The 17,780-nt window shown below is 41.8% G+C and overlaps 2 protein-coding genes across 2 annotated transcripts; both read right to left on the minus strand.

The window, feature by feature from the left end:
• Positions 1–938: 938 nt before the first annotated feature.
• LOC140545903 (transcription cofactor HES-6-like) lies at positions 939–3,748 on the minus strand. Its single transcript, XM_072668941.1, has 4 exons — positions 3,675–3,748; positions 3,187–3,273; positions 2,124–2,205; positions 939–2,028 (listed from the first exon to the last, which is right to left on the minus strand). The coding sequence occupies exons 1-4, from the start codon at positions 3,735–3,737 to the stop codon at positions 1,619–1,621; spliced, it is 642 nt and encodes a 213-aa protein (XP_072525042.1). The 5' UTR covers positions 3,738–3,748; the 3' UTR covers positions 939–1,618.
• Positions 3,749–8,435: 4,687 nt separating this feature from the next.
• On the minus strand, positions 8,436–11,391 carry her8.2 (hairy-related 8.2). Its single transcript, XM_072669106.1, has 4 exons — positions 11,252–11,391; positions 10,889–10,984; positions 10,412–10,490; positions 8,436–9,631 (listed from the first exon to the last, which is right to left on the minus strand). The coding sequence occupies exons 1-4, from the start codon at positions 11,294–11,296 to the stop codon at positions 9,258–9,260; spliced, it is 594 nt and encodes a 197-aa protein (XP_072525207.1). The 5' UTR covers positions 11,297–11,391; the 3' UTR covers positions 8,436–9,257.
• Positions 11,392–17,780: the final 6,389 nt, after the last annotated feature.

Raw genomic sequence — 17,780 nt, forward strand, 5'->3', positions numbered from 1 at the left:
TGTACATATTTGTTTCCTTTGCTTTTATTTCATGTAGCACAGTTGTGAGCTTTCAAACGTAAGAATAATAGCCAAGAGCTAAGCAAGGTGCCTAGCGTTATACCTTCTGGGAGCTAAATATCAATAAAGACTGTATGTGAAGATGTCATGTCATGTGCTCTGCAGGTTTTACCAGGCAACGGACACTAAACTGTTAAAATATCAACTTTAATACCTTAAATAACCGTACACTGACTAATAACAGGCCATTAAGTTATTATAATTCTTCTCTATGAAACACAACATAAGAAAGCAGTACATAATCAAATCTTCCTTCTCCTAATAAAGGATAATTGCCTCAGGTTGGGGAATAAAAACATTCTATGCTACTGTTTTTCACAATAGTGACACAAAAATCCAGCACGAGAACTAAAATGACCCCAAAAAAATGGTCAAACAAACTAATGTGACTAATGTAGTACAGGGATACCTAAGCCGCTATCAGACGAGCTCTTCAAAGCAAAGATACAGCGTTTATAAAACAGCTGGTTTTAGTCAAGGGTCCCATTTTTTACATAGCCCAATGTTTGTGGACACCTGCTCCTCTAGCATTTCTTCCAAAATCAATCAGGGGTGTGATATGAAATATGGTTCTTCTAATGGTAAATCTGGTCCTTCTACTGATTTATCTGCTTCACCTGATGTTAAATTGGGTTCTCATGATGCCCAATCTGGTTCTCCTAACATTAAATCTGGTTCTGCTGTTTTAGCTGGTTCTCCTGATGATACATTATGTTCTCATGATTAAATATGTTTCTTTTAATGCTATACATGGTATGTCCAAATGTTTGTGGACACCCTTTCCAATAAGTTGCACCTATTGCTGACACTGATGTGCAAATGCACACACACACAAACATACACTCTCTCTCTCTCTCTCTCTCTCTCTCTCTCTCTCTCTCTCTTTCTCTCTCTCTCTCTCTCACACGCACACATCTTGTCTCGTCCCTGTAAAAAAAGTGTTGCCAATAGAACCGAACTCTCTGAGGCAGATAAACATGGACCTACTGGCACCATGTCAAATGTCAGGGGTGTAAAGCCTTCCATCATTGAGCTGTGAAGCAGTGGAACTGTCTTCTCTGGATTGATGGATGGTGCTTCATCCAATACGTTTGGGATGAGTTGAGGAGTTGGGGATGAGGTGGGACGGGGATCGTCCACCATCCTGACCTCATTAACGCTCTTGTCGCCGAGTGTAATCAAATCCTCCAAAATCTAGTAGAAAGTCTTTTTCTCTGGACAGTAGAGACAGTTACTCCAACAAAGACAGGATTAACTCTTCTTTAATACCTTTGATTTCTGAAGAAACAATGAATGAGCAGGTGTCCCAATACTTTCGTCCTTGTAGTGTTTTTTGTGAAAATAAACTTTGTAATTTTCCAGAAGAAAGAAACAAATGTTCTTATTTTAAAATCTTTAAAAACTATATTATACAATTATATCTAACTTACTATGAAATGAACTCTGGTTAAGGCATTGTCCGACAAGATCCCATGTATAAAAGAGCTGGGTGTAGTAGAGAAAGGCCATGTTTGCTCGATTCTGAGTCTTTCTTTCCTCCACACTGTCTCCTCTTGGCCTACCATGGTCTCCACATGGATGAGTTGTAAGTAATAGTAGGCCGTCCCTCTTCAGCTGGAGCTGGACTCGATTCTCCATCCGTCTCCTCCAGGTCTGAGCACAGATCTTCCCCAGATGAGGATGAGGATGAAGATGAAGTTGGGGACAGTGCTGCAGACGTCTCACTGGCTGCTCTGGTTGGGCTCAGCATGGAGGTAGTCACCGACTGGTCTGCCATCAGGTCCAGCAGGGCCTCTGGTAGGCTCTCGTCGTGCAAGGGCATGCACTCCAGCAGGTGGTTCAGTAACTCTGCTGCAACCGCGGCATCGATCCCGGGACAAGTGGACACAAACGTGTGAACTTCATGCATGCACTGGATGTAGCCGGCAGCAAATCGCTCACTGGCCTCATGGCTCATGGTGTCCGCCTCTACAGTCCATACAAACAAACACACACACACACACATTAACCATTTAGCTGATGCATAAAAGAGCTGAGTGTAGTAGGGAAAGTAATGTATTTACCGTGAGTTTGCTGCTGAAGGATGTTCTCCACCCGCTTCACCGTCAGCTCAAGCACTTCTGCATTCTCCATTTTTGCCTGCAACTGCAAATGCAAGGCTTTACTGGCAGTTTGTCATTATGAATATCTGCTGTTCTATCTGGTTCTGCGAGTGAAGAATTTGGCTCCCCTGAAGATAAATGTAGTTCTTCCGATGATACATCTGGCCTTCTGATGATAGGTCTTTCTCTCCTAATCATATCTGGTTCTCCATGTGTTACATCTGTGTTACATGTATTCTTCTGATGTTAAATATGGTTCTTCTGATGATTACTCTAGTTACCCTGCTGAGAAACCTTGTTCTCCCTATCAATTTGGTTCTCCCGGTGTTAAATCTGACCTCATCATAAATTTCCTTGAGCCCTCCAAATGATAAAACTGGTTGTCCTGATGTTAAAGCTGGTCACCTCTATGATAAATCCGGTTCTCCTAATGTTGAATCTAGTCCTCCTGATGATAAATCTGGTTCTCCTAATGTTAAATCTGGTTCTCCTGATGATGAATCTGGTTCTCATGATGATAAATCTGGTTCTCCTGATGTTAAATATAGTTTTCATGATGATAAATCTGGTTCTCTTGATGGTAAATCTGGTTCTCATGATGATAAATCTGGTTCTCCTGATGTTAAATATAGTTTTCATGATGATAAATCTGGTTCTCTTGATGGTAAATCTGGTTCTCATGATAATAAATCTGGTTCTCCTGATGTTAAATATAAATTTCATGATAATAAATCTGGTTCTCTTGATGTTAAATATAGTCTTCACAATAATAAATATAGTTCTCCTGGTGTTAAATATGGTCCACCTAATGATAAATCTGGTTCTCCTGATGATAAATTAGGTTCTCCTGATGTTAAATCTGGTTCTTGCGTTGTTAAAAATGGTCCTTCTGGTGTTAAATATGGTCCTCTTAATAATAAATTTGGTCCTCCTGATGATAAATCTGGTTCTCCGGGTGTTAAATATGGTCCACCTAATGATAAATCTGGTTATGTTCTCCTGATGATAAATTTGGTTCTCCTACCTCTGTGTCAGTGATGAGGTTGCGGAGCTCCTGCAGGCTTTCATTAATCCTCGCTCTCCTCTTCTTCTCCACCAGCGGTTTGCGAGTCTGTAAAGGCAGGACAAAGTCACGTAAAGTGGGACCCATTTTAATAGCGACCCCAGTAGAACTAACAGCTGCGTAAAACCACTTCCAAAAACATCTGATGTGTTGAGTTCCTTTGATGAACATCTTAGATCATCTAGAACATCCGTCTACTTAAACCACTTCATCCCCCTGAATTTAGACCTAAAACTATTGTGTTCCAATGACAATTTCCACCAAATCTGATTGTAGAACAGCTTAGATGTGCAATCCCATGAAGAACCTTGAAATGGTCTAGAACATTTAAATGATGTGGCAGAGGTTCTTTAAACTTTTAAAAGGTTCTTCACACTCAGCACAAATGGTTTTTAAAAGAGATCCATTCATTCAATTTAAGTGTCCTCTCTACCTGAAGGCCTCCTTACCTTCCTGTCTCCTCGCGCGCTCGTTTCCTCCTCCAGAATGAATCCACTTCTAAAGGGGGCCATGATGTCACAGGGTGGGGGGAGAAGGGGGGGCTCGAACTGCCAGTTCAGTCTGTGTGTGGGAGTGTGTGTGAGTGTGTGTGTGTTTGAGGCTTAAGGGAGGTTATATAGTGCCCCATTTGCATGTCAATGGGACGCCCTGCGTGCACCGGGCATCGGCTCTAGCCAATCAGATTGTGGTCTTTTGTCTCCAGACGGTGGGGTAGGGGGTGGGCTGGAAAGACAGGTGTTCAGCAGAGAGGGAAACACACAGAGAGAGAGAGAGAGAGAGAGAGAGAGAGAGAGAGAGAGAGAGAGAGAGGGATGTACAGTTGCAATAGAAATGATTCACCCACATTAGGTTTATTAGCAAAATTAGCAAAAAATTAATAAATAAATAAACCAAACAACAGCAAATTTAAACATCTCAACACAACTAATGTAACAAGTGTTTTCTCCAGATTCATTACATTAGTTGAACCAGGTGTGCTTGAGCTAAAACACATCAGATACCTGGACTGGCTCAGGGTTTGCTGACTGTGACGTTTAATTGCATGTTAGAAATATGGCTCAAGAGTCAAGACGGTTGTCCAAAAAGTTCAGAGAAGACGAGGCTACAAAAAGAGAGCAAAGGCACTGAATGCTCCTACAGATACAGCTGGAAGTATAGTTCACAAGTTCAGAGTTAAAGGAACACTGGCTACACTACCTGGACGTGGCAGAAAGAGGAAGTTTTCACCGGCTACTACCAGCTTCCTAAGGAGACAGGTGTTCAAAAACACTTGAATGACTGCAGAAGACCTGCTGCAAGATTTGGTGGCAGCAGGCACTGAGGTTTCAGTTTGCACAGTAAGGTCCACGCCTGTACACTTTTATTAATCCAAAAGCACAAGAAAAAAAGACGTTGGCTACAATCTGCTCAGAACCATAGAAATAAGCCGCAGACGATTTAAGATTCTGTTCTGTGAAGCCATGAAACGCAACTGGACCTTTTCGGGCCTATGGATTAAAGATAAGTCTGGAGGAGGAAGAATGAAGCATACACTGGAAAGAACACCCTGCCTACAGTGAAGCATGGCGGTGGCTTAGTGATGCTCTGGAGCTTCTTTGCTTTCTCTGGCACTGAAAACCTGCAGCGTGTGGAAGGCTGGATGGATTCAATCAAGTATCAGGAAATTCTAGGAGAAAATGTCAGGCCTTCTGTGAGGAATCTGAAGCTTGGACATCATTGGACCTTTCAACAGGACAATGATCCCAAGCACACCTCAAAGTAACCAAGGCTTAGTTTCAGAAGAAGTCCTGGAAGATTCTGGAGTGGTCCCTGCAGTTGCCTGACTTGAACCCCATAGAAAATCTTTGGTGGGATTTGAAGAAGGCGGTTGCAGCAGCAAGCATTGATTCTCCTGCCATCAAATTAGTGAACTGGATGCCACTGCCCATGAGGAATGGATTTAGATTCCTCAGGAACGCTACCAGAAGCTGGTGTCTTGCTATGCATCATGTTTGCAGCAGGTCATAACAGCAGAAAGCTGCTCTACTAAGTTCTAAAGATGTTTGTTATAAACGGGTTGAATAATTCTGCCATTAAATCATCTTTGTAGATTATCTATACTCATATATTAACTTTTTACTGTTTATGTTTGTGTACATAATTTTAGCAAAAAACATTAATGCCAATAAAGCTCTGAGAGAGGGATTGAGAGAAGAGAGAGAAAGAGTTTGTGTGGGAGCGTATGGGGGGCTGTTTCTTGACCATGTCTGGCCCCCTTCAAACACACGCGACCGGCGTGAGACTCCCACCCTTCTGCTACTCTTTATTGAAAAGAGAAAGGGGTTGGGGGGTGGGGGGTAAGTGGAGCAGCTGCCAGACTCAGCCTGCTTGGCAGTTGGCTTGTGGCTGTGCATCATCATCATCATCATCATCATGACTGCACACTTACACTTAATTTGTTACTGCCGCTATACTGTTATATTTCCATAGTAATGCTAATTGCCATGTTCATACTATATCCATTTTTAAGGTTACATCACATCAATTTCCATGGCAACACTATACTCTTTTCCATGGTCACACTACATCAATTTTCACGGCAACGCGACACTCTTTTTATAGTTATACCTCACTCATTTTCATAGTTATACTACACCCATTCACCACCATTTACATGCGTATCCTACAATAATTTCCAGGGATACAAAACGGCCATACTTGTTTTTTGGAAACAATACATTAATTTCCTTGGTCATGCTACACTTATTTCCATGGTTATACTACACCTATTTTCATGGCAACAATGCACTTTTTTCATAGTTATGCTACATCCATTTCTTTGGTCATGTTACATCTATTCATCACCATTTACATGTAGTGAGTAGAGTATGCTGCAATAATTTCTAGGGGTACACATTTTTTTACACATACATTTTTTAAAAGTATGACCATACCTGTTTCCATGGTTACACTACTTCCATCTCCATGGTTACATTACACTCAATTTTGTTGTTAGTCTAGGCGCATTTCCATGGCAACTCTATATCTCTTCCCATGGTTACTCCACACTTGTTGTCATGGTGTCATACACTACACCCATTTCCATTGTTACACTACACTACACTACACTAGTTATGCTACACAGCTTTCCATGGTTACATGGCTACATCCACTTAATGGCTACACTACACCCTTTTCTATAGTTATGCCATAGTTATAATAGTTCAATAGTTATAATAGTTACTCTTTTCAGTGGTCATACCACACTGATTACCATGGTTACTCTACATCTATTTCGTTTCATTATGCTTCACTCAGTTCCATGGATATGCTACAATAATTTCTGTGGTTACACAACTTTAATTTTCATAATAAGACCTTGTGTCCATGGTTATGCTACACCCATTCCATGGTTGCACTACACTCATTTTAATAGTTACATGACACATTTCCATGGCAACACTACACCCCTTTCCATGGATACACTAGCAACAATTACATGCTAATGCTACTCCCATTTTCAGGGTTACACAACATTCATTTTCTTTGTAGGACCACACTTTTTTCCATAGTTATGCTACACTTATTTCCATGATTACGCTACATCCATTTTTTCAATGGCAACACTACACTCATTTCCATGGTTACAATAATTCTTTTCCATAATTACTCTACAAACATTTAAATACATATACTTCACCCATTTTGGCAGCACTACTAATACTCCTTTTGAGTGGTTATAACACGCTTATTACCATGATTACGCTACATTTTTGTCCATGGTCACACTACATGTATTTCTATAGCAACACCACACTCTTTTCATAGTTATGTTTCACTCATTTCTATGGCTACAGTATAATAATTTTCATGGTTACGTTTCATTTATTACCATGGCAGCACTATGCTCTTTTCAATAGTTATGCTGCACTCAGTTCCATTGTTATGCTACACTGTTTTCCATACCTATGCTACACCCATTCCCATAGTTGTACTACAATCCTTTCTAAGGTTACGCTACACCCATTAACCACCATTTACATGAGTATGCTAGCTACAATCAGTTACACAACTTTATTTTTTAGAATGACCACACTTGAGTCCATAATTATGCTACAACCATTTCCATTGTTACACTTCATCTATTTCTTTAACAACAGTACAGTCTTTTATAAATTATGCTTCACTCATTTCCATGGCTACACTAAAATAATTTCTGTGGTTATGCTTTACCCATTGACATGGTAACACTGCACTCTTTTCCATGATTACGCTACAAACATTTCCATAGTTACACTACACTCTTTTCCATGATTACGCTACACTCATTCACCACTATTTACATGAGTATGCTACAATAGTTTACGCAACCCTCTTTTTAATACAAGACACACATTTCCATGGCAACACTACACCCACTTTCCATGGATACTGCCATCTACACCCATTTTCAGTGACCCACAACATTCATTTTCTTAGTAAGATCACACTGATTTCCATGGTTATGCAACACCTATCTCCATTGTTACACTACATCCATCTTCATGGTTTGCACTCCATCACTGGCTAAAGTCTGTTATGGTGAAAATGAAGAAAAACATTTGTTTGAAATCGTTTGCATAATTGATCAGCAAAAAGAATAACAGAGTTGATTTAAAGTGTTTTAATAAGAGGATCATTCATCCTGCAATAGCTGGCTGAGTTCCAACTCCATGTGTCCTCCTGTACTCCTATTGTAAAACCAGAATCTTGAGATCCTTAAATTAGAGCTGAGGACCACTTTCAAGGTTTATCTGATCAGATCAGATGAAGTATATAGCATATACTTACTCGATGGTGTGGCCCTCCTTTAACATGTTATCTGTACAAAGGCCCTGACTCACACATTGTGTACTTACACACAAATACCACACAGGCCTTCCTTTACAGACTACATCCATAACTTACAGGCCTTTTTACACTGACTATGAAGTGACTGAGTGAGTAATGGGATCATATTTTGCCATTTGCTTCTTTACTTAAAGTGGAATAAATGAAAATACACAAACGATTATGAATCGACTGTTTGTTTATTAATAGCGGGTTAATACACATACATAGAGCATCGAGCAAGTCACAATCTACAATATTAGTCAGCCAGCTAATAAACCGCTAGCCATGAATATTATTAATATGATTATTTCATCAAATAAATTACTGTGTTAATCAAATAAATAACACAATGGGATTAATAAAGGCCTTCTACAATGCAGGCTACTGTAACTTTACTTCAGACAGGAAGCAATGAGGTTTGGAAAAGAGAGAGCTAATCTGGACCAAAGTCGCCTCCAACACGCTCACCAACAAGCATATCTATAAGATACATAGCAGAGGAGGGTCTACAGACAGCATACACACACACACACACACAGACCTACAATGAGCACATACATACTCAAGTGCACAATGTATGGAGAAAGAAAGCTTGCACATTTTACGTGTAGTAATATGCATGTATACAAGGTGTGCTTAAAGGGGAATGTTGCAGAATTTTCAAATTCTCTGCATAATTAAAGGGCTACAATGTGAACGCAGTCATTCTGGGAGGGTTTGCTATGAAACGCTCCATTCTTGAGAAACTTACCGAATCAGAATTGTTTACAGTGGAGGAGAATGGAACCAGATGTCGGGACCTCTAAAAGCTCCCACACAGAAACGTATTAGCACCAAATGGTTATGAATACACTGCCTGATGCCCAGACACTGTTTTACCACAGTTCTGAGAAGAATTTGAGCCTTAAAATGTTTAAAAATAAAATCACCTATCATTAAAATGGTGGAGGGGTACATGCAGGCAAAAATAGTCCCCAAAGAAAACTAATTTTTTTGTTGATTTGCTGCTGTTCATTTGATTTTACCACCATCAACATTCCATAAAAACTCAGAAGACATGTGTAGGCTCACTGTTTGGGTTTGGATAGTAAATAAAATGGCTATATTCGTGCTGTAGTCGTAGCGATTTAAAGGAGCCGGCAGGTTTCTCCACAATGAACCACAATTTCACAACAAACTGTTCACCAGGGTCTCCACATCTCCAGAGCTGTGAGCTGTGGGCTTTCAGCAGGCTCAGGCCTACCAAGAGGGGGGGTGCCAGAACTTTTAACGGCCGCTCTGGCACCCACTGCAGGAGAAGCAGGGCATGACTTCGGACCTTCTGCCTCGCTGCCATGGTAATGTACATGGTCAGCGTGTTCAGAGAGGCAGGGTTTGGCTCTCTGGGAGGACTCAGGCGCTGACTTGGGCAGCGATTTGAGCAGGTGGTTGAGGAGCCGTGAGCCAAGCGTCTTGTCCATCCAGTCGCAGGACAGCAGCAGGTTGTGGACTTCGTGCATGCACTGGATGTAGCCGGTGCTGTACCTCTGCTGGGCCTCCGAGTCCAGTATTGGCTCTGTTTGAGGAGAAATTCAGGTCAGAACGGCACTAAAATGAACCCTTTACTTCCACTCTATGCCATGTTCACACCCGAATGCCTGAAAGAAATAGTCCCTGAAAATGTCAAATTTAGTCAGGTCAGTCAAGTTAGTTGACATTTACTTCTTTAGTTTTTAGCACTACACGGCTAAAATCTATATAACTGACTTTGAAAACTTTCTGAATGTACAGCTCTGGAAAAAATTAAGAGACCATTTATATTTTTTTCTTAAATTTGCATTTTTATGTGTCTGGCAGTTATTTAATTCCAGGCATTTCTTCAAACAAAGCTGAGTTACCTTCATTTGCAGACTATGAATGGCATAAAGTCACTCAACAGCAATGTGAAAGACTAGTGGAGAGCCTGCCAAGACATGAAAGCTGTGATTGGCAGTCGAGGTTATTTCACCAGTGATTTTTGAATGCTCTCAAGTATTCTCCCTCAAGTAAATATTAGTACTGTGTTGTTCAAATCTGAATAATACCGTCTTTGCATTATAATTACTATAATCATTTATTTGCATTATTTGAGCAGCTGTCATTTCTGCAATTAAATGCTCTAAATAGCAATATTTTTATTTGGAATTTAGGGCAAGTGTTGCCCATGGTTTATAAAATACTAAGCAAATGTTAATTTCCCTTAAACACACTGCTTATAAATAGTAAAACCAGAGAAACTGATCATGAAGGGTGGTCTCTTAAATTGTTCCGGATCTGTTTATAATGGAACAAGGGAACCTTTTTGTCACATACTTACCATTAACTTTACTACTCTGAATGTTCTGTAGGTGCTTAACGGTCATTTCCAGGATGTCAGCTTTCTCCAATTTGGACTGCTGCATAGAGGAATAACAATAACATTAGAGTTCAAGCAACTTTATGAGTGTATATGAGTTATGAGATGTGAAGCTATATACATATATATATATATATATATATATATATATATATATATATATATATATACACACACACACTAGAGTAGAGAGTAGCATATGGGCCCTTATTTTGAACAAGTGGTCTTGAGCCAATCAGAACAGATAATGATAAATCTTAAAGGTACAGTACTGAAAAGCAGATGAAGAAATGTTGGAAATTGGGAAAATTAATTTTTATTAATTTAATAAATTTTTGGTGCGTAGACACTTTTACATGTCATAAGTGGAGCTCCTAAGAACACAAAACCAAAGTACAAGAGGAAATGTAGCATATGGACCCTTTAATTTGAACTTACATCCAGCCTAAAGGCCCCAACCACCGTCTCTCTCAGCTGATCCAAGCAGTGGTTTATTCTTTCCCGTCTTTTCCTCTCTATTAATGGTTTCCTCAGCTGAAAACAGACGAGAGAAAAGTTACTAAAAGTCACGACACTTGACTTGCCAGTGTCTCATTCAAATTAGCCGGTCCACCTTAAATGGTGCAACAGTTACATTCCGGCGCCTGAGGCGCCGGAATGTAACTGTTGCACCATTTAAGGTGGACCGGCTAATTTGAATGAGACAATTTTAATGAGACTAATTTGAATGAGACTAATTTGAATAAAAAGCTCCACCAAAAACTTAAGACAAACTTCAGCTGGGGGGGAGGTCCACCTTACCTTTCTCTCCTCCTTCGCACTCGCGCTGGGTCTCTCCGCGGTCATTTCCAGCAGATTTCTTATTTGTTTGTTTGTTTGTTTGTTTGTTTATTTTTTGGGCTCCAACACGCCGCTCCAGTCCAAGCAGCAACAGAGCTGTGCGGCTTCTGCTACATGCGAAGCTGAGGAGCTCCGCCCCTTATTTATAGAACGCGCGCGGATTTCCATTTGAATGTGTGTGTGTGTGTGTGTGTAAGTGCTTTCCCACACGCGCACTGCGGCGCGCGCGCATGCCATTGCTCACGAATGACAGGTCACCCCCGGCTATTCAACACATAAGCAGCAAGCGCGCGCGCGGGCATGCACTTTCTCTCTTTCACGCTCTCTCTCTCTTTCTCTCCCGCGCTCGCGCACGCAGACACACACTCCCTCCCTCTCTGTCTTGACACACACACACACACACACACACACACACACAGACAGAGACTGAAAAACAGGCGACAGATGTCCTGTCTGCAACCTCTACTTCTTTATTCAAGGCGTGTCACGTGACTTATCCCCCACGCGCATGCACTCTCATAAAGAAAGGTGCCGGGGGTTCTGTGGGTTTCATAGAACCATGTTGGTTCCCTTAAGAACCCTTCAAGTCAGACTTATGTGCTCCAATGTTTTACGTTCCCCCAGCGGACCGCTTGTTTTCCAACCTACGTGCCTTTAAGGCTGATATATGCAAATGAGCACCGTTTTGATTTGCTGCCCCTGTGAGTAGAAACATAAGGTAGGTGTTTCCAATAAAGTGGCCAGTGAGTGGAAGCACAAGGTTGGGGGTTTCTAATAAAGTGGCCAGTGAGTGGAAGCACAACGCCGGTGTTTCTAATAAAGTGGCCAGTGAGTAGAAACACAAGGTATGTGTTTCCAATAAAGTGGCCAGTGAGGTAAAGCATAAGGTAGGTGTTTCTAATAAAGTGGCCAGTGAGGGAAAGCATAAGGTAGGGGTTTCTAATAAAGTGGCCAGTGAGTGGAAGCATATGGTAGGGGTTTCTAATAAAGTGGCCAGTGAGTGGAAGCACAAGGTAGGGGTTTCTAATAAAGTGGCCAGTGAGTGGAAGCACAAGGTTGGGGGTTTCTAATAAAGTGGCCAGTGAGTGGAAGCACAAGGTTGGGGGTTTCTAATAAAGTGGCCAGTGAGTGGAAGCACAAGGTTGGGGGTTTCTAATAAAGTGGCCAGTGAGTGAAAGCATATGGTAGGGGTTTCTAAGAAAGTGGCCAGTGAGTGGAAGCACAAGGTTGGGGGTTTCTAATAAAGTGGCCAGTGAGTGGAAGCACAAGGTTGGGGGTTTCTAATAAAGTGGCCAGTGAGTGAAAGCATATGGTAGGGGTTTCTAATAAAGTGGCCAGTGAGTGGAAGCACAAGGTTGGGGGTTTCTAATAAAGTGGCCAGTGAGTGAAAGCATATGGTAGGGGTTTCTAATAAAGTGGCCAGTGAGTGGAAGCACAAGGTTGGGGGTTTCTAATAAAGTGGCCAGTGAGTGGAAGCACAAGGTTGGGGGTTTCTAATAAAGTGGCCAGTGAGTGGAAGCACAAGGTTGGGGGTTTCTAATAAAGTGGCCAGTGAGTGTAAGCACAAGGTTGGGGGTTTCTAATAAAGTGGCCAATGAGTAAAAGCACAACGCAGGTGTTTCTAATAAAGTGGCCAGTGAGTGGAGGCACAAGGTGGACGTTGAGAAACATTGTAATGGTCACATGTCCGCTGTCTTTATTGTGTAGTTTTCTTTTGCCCTGTTTTCGAAGCTGTGTTGCGGAAAGTTGACATCTGCAGTCAAACCGGCCCTCCATTCTTCTTCCATCAAACAGCGAGTGTGAGCAGATGTCTGAGGGGCAGATGGATCCCCCCCGCCCTGTCCGGCCGGAGAGGCACGCGAGTGTCCGGACGTGGGAATTTCGCTGGGACAAAAGCATGCACTGATCCGCAGCTAATTAGCATGAAAAGGGAAGAGTGTGACCTCACGCCTGAGAGAGGGTTGAGGGTGGGAGGGGGTGTAGAAGGAAGTGTCCAGTGTAGTGGGCAGCAGGTGTGTGCGTGTGAAGGGGGGGGGGGCTGTTCAAGTGTTTGAGAGAGGTTACAAGTGTGTATTGGTTTAGGCAGGTGTCTGTATGTGTGTGTGTGTGTGTGTTTGTTTTAGTGAACGTTTAGGACAAAATGGTGCTGATTTTGCAGGGAAACCAACAGTACAGTACATTATATACATGTAAATATACCCCTGATTTCAGAAAAGACATTCAACAGGTTTCCCAATACTGGTGTCTATATAGTTTAATTACATATACACAGAATATGGGACATTTTATCATTACATATAGGTACCGACACTATATTTCCGAAAGTATTCACTCACCCATCCACATCATTGAATTCAGGTGTTCTAATAAATTCAGTGGCCACCGGTGTATAAACCCAAGCACCTAGACATGCAGACTGCTTCTCCAAACATTTGTGAAAGAATTGGTCACTCTCAGGAGCTCAGTGAATTCCAGCATGGTACCGTGATAGGATGCCACCTGTGCAACAGGCCCAGTTGTGAAATTTCCTCGCTACTAAATATTCCACAGTCAACTGTCAGTGGTATCATAACAAAGTGGAAGCCATTGGAAATGTCAGCAACTCAGCCACGAAGTGGTATGTGGTAAGTGGTATCCCTGCCAGAGCAGGGTCAGTGGATGCTGAGGCACATTGTGCACAGAGGTAGTCCTCCAAATGTCATGTGGCCTTCAGATTAGCTCAAGAACAGTGAGCAGAGAGCTTTGTGGGATGGGTTTCCATGGCCGAGCAGCTGCATCCAAGCCTTACATCACCAAGCGCAATGCAAAGTGTCGGATGTAGTGGTGTAAAGTACACCGCCACTGGACTCCAGACCTTCTTGTCCAACATCAGTGTCTGACCTCACAAATGCATCAAAATTCCCGTAAACACACTCCTAAACCTTGTGGAAAGCCTCCCCAGAAGAGTTGAAGCTGTTATAGCTGCAGAGGGTGACCTGACATCACCCTATGGATTAAGAATGGGATGTCACTCAAGTTCATATGATTATAGTTCATATAATTATACTTGTATGGATACAAAAGGTGTCCACATTTTTGTGGACACATTCAGCTTCTTTCATTAAATACCCATTCCTGACACAGACATAGTGAATGCACACACACATAGCTTGTCTGGTCCATGTGAAGAAGTACTGCCAATAGAATAGGAAGGCCTCACAAGAGCAGATAAACATGGGTCTGTTTGCACCATGCCTAATGCCAGGCATGAGCTAGAGGGGTATAAAGCCCCCCAGCATTGAGCTGTGGGGCAGTGGAACTGTGCTCTTTGGAATGATGGATGGAGCTTCATCCAAAACTTTTGAGAAGAGTTGGGGATGAGGTAGGGTGGTGATCATGCAGCATCCTGATCTCACTGACGCTCTTGTCGCTGAATGCAATCAAATCCTCACAGCAATGCTCCTCTAAGAATCTACTACAAAGCCTTTCCTGGACAGTAGAAACAGTTACTCCAACGAAAACAGGATCAACTCTTATTTTTAATAGCCTTTGTTTCAAAAGAAACAATAAATGAGCAGGTGTCCCAATATTTTGTGCATAATTACACATAGATACCTATATATAACACACTGAGCCAGATGTTTACACTTACATATGGGACATTGCACACACACACACACACACACACACACACACACACACACACACACGTATATTTGTGTGTTACACATCTTAACAAAAGAACATGAAAATATTACGAGTACACAATACACATTTGTGTGTGTGTGTGTGTGTATGTGTGTGTTAGGCCCTGATGAGTGGCAGGTGCTCTTTTTGAAGAGAGCAATTTATAGCAGTTGTCAGGACGACCGCACTGTTCAACACAAGTGACACTTAAAATGTAATAGAATCACCACCATCCGCAGAGACGGGGGAACTGAGCACCCCCCCCCCCCCACCACCACCAACACACACACACATACACACACGCACAGACATTGCTGCAGCCTGTAGCCTAATATTTATATAAAATATATTATTGTATATATATATATATATATATATATATATATATATATATATATATATATTTGTAATCTCATGAATATATAACCGTAAAAAAGCACTATCACTAAATCATCCCAGTGCAAAACAGTTTCTCCCTTGGTGAGGAGCTGGACACCTGCTGATGGGGAGATGAGGCAGACTGAACCAGGTTGAGGCAGACTGAAGTACATGTCTGACTCTGGCCCTGCAGAAGAGCATAAATACACCCATACTGCTGAAGCTCGCACTGTTCAGGGATCAAAAGGTTCACGTTTCATTAAATACCATAATGTCCAGCAGGACACAGAGCTGAGGAACCACACTGCTTTGGAAGCACACAGAGCCGTTTTTTAATTAGCACTGGTGCTCTAACAGGAAAAGTCAAAACAGCAGAAGCAGTTAGGACACCCTCCACCCTTCATCCAGTTACACACCGCCATCTGGTCACTGGTGGCGATGATTCAGATGAAACGCCTGGGAACAGCCCATAATTACAAAGGGCCATTGGGGGGCAAGGGTCCAGTGTGGTCAAATAACGCAGGTGGACAAATTCATGCATATTCCAACATTAGCACAGGAGAGCAAAGCTGGGAGCAAAGCCAAAGGAACAAAAGCACAGAGGCCTGTCTTTCAGTGTGATTCTTTTATGCAAATGTAATGTTCGAAGTTAGGCCACGCTGGGGTTTGGGGTTGAGGATGGGAAGTTTGGGTCTGGAGAAGATTCCTGTTTTCTTTCATTCTTAATGTTCCTGATTCTATCCAGTGGTTCCACGTAAAAATGCACCCCTATTAGGAGAGGAACTGTATGTAAATCATGTTATAGAAAAAAGGAGTGGATGCATAGGCAGATAAAAAGCATTTGTTTGTATGTGTTTGACCACTAGGGGTGCTAGTATGCACATAGTATATAGATGCTTATAGGTTATACATCACACAGTAGCTGGCTAATCTTTTAGCAAAAAAGAAAATATGTCAGTGAGTCAGTGAATCAGTCATCCAGTCAGGGAATAAATCATCTATTCAGTGAATCAGTGAATCAGGTATCTAGTCAGTCAGTCAGTAGCTGAATCAGTCATCCAGTCAGTGAGTCAGTGATCCAGTCAGGGAATCAGTCATCTAGTTAGTGAGTCAGTGAATCAGTAATCTAGTTAGTGAGTCAGTTGGTGAATAACTGAATCAGTCATCCATTCAGTGAATCAGTTAGTGAATCAGTCAATCATCAATTCAGTGAATCAGTCATTCAGTCAGTGAATTAGTCATCCAGCCAATGAATCAGTCATCCAGTTAGTGAGCTAGTGAATCAGTCATCCCATCAGTGAATCAGTCATCCAGTGGGGAATGAGTCATCCAGTCAGTGAATCAGTCCTGTAACTTGTAACTGAGTGAATTAGTAAATCAGTGAATCAGTGATCCAGTCAGACCTTCAGTCAACTAGTGATTGAGTCAGTGATCCAGTCAGTGCATCAGTCATCCAGTTGGTGAATAAGTGAATCTGGTTTTAAGGTCCCATAGGGCCGACACTCATGAGAAAATGTGAAATATTCGAAACATCTGGCACATCTGTAACACTGAAAAAGCTGTTTATCTGTGCAGTTGTACAAGAAGAGATTATATGGAAAATGTCCCACAGGTAGTAAACATATGCTGTTGAAACATTGTGTGAGTCAGTAAATGTCACTCCTGCTGTAATTGGCCATGTGAGGGTATGTTCTGTCCCTGCATGTGCGCCTGTTTCCAGGGTAATGGGGTAATGGCTGTGGTTATTGCTGTTTTTTAGAAGTCTGGCTATATGAATTAAGGTTCTCACATCAGCAGGAGCTGAAGGGTAAGACCGAATGCAGAAGGCACAAATTACTTATGTGGCACAGAACTTCAGAGCTGCATTAAGAACAGTGGACGGCAGTGAATCAGTTCTACTGCACAGTGCAGTGGTGGTCAGCTATGAAAGAGAAAAAACAATAATCAGGTTCTCTGACTGATGCACTGACTAAGTGATTGGATGACTGATTCATTGACTCACTGACTAGATGATAGACTAACTTACTGGATGGTTGAATCACTGACTGGATGACTGATTCACTGACTCGCTGACTGGATGACTGCGTGATTGGATGACTGATTCACTGACTGTGTGATTGGGTGAATGATTCACTGACTCACTGACTGATTCCCTGACTCGTTGACTGATTCACTGACTGGATGATAAATTCGCTGATTCACTGGCTGGATGATTGACTCACTGACTGGATGACTGACTCACTTACTAAGTGACTGATTTACTGACTCACTGACTGGATAACTGATGGATTGACTGACTCACTGGATGATCTGATTCCCTGACTGATTTACTGAGTATTCCATTTATGGCCTGTATGGATTATTTTTGGAATGTACATACTACATTATACTACATTTCATTATATACTACACTTGCTGCAAAGTCCTTCACATGGTTTCATTTCAG

The sequence above is a fragment of the Salminus brasiliensis genome, chromosome 23 (genome assembly GCF_030463535.1).
Source record: "Salminus brasiliensis chromosome 23, fSalBra1.hap2, whole genome shotgun sequence".
Classification (NCBI taxonomy): Eukaryota; Metazoa; Chordata; class Actinopteri; order Characiformes; family Bryconidae; genus Salminus; species Salminus brasiliensis.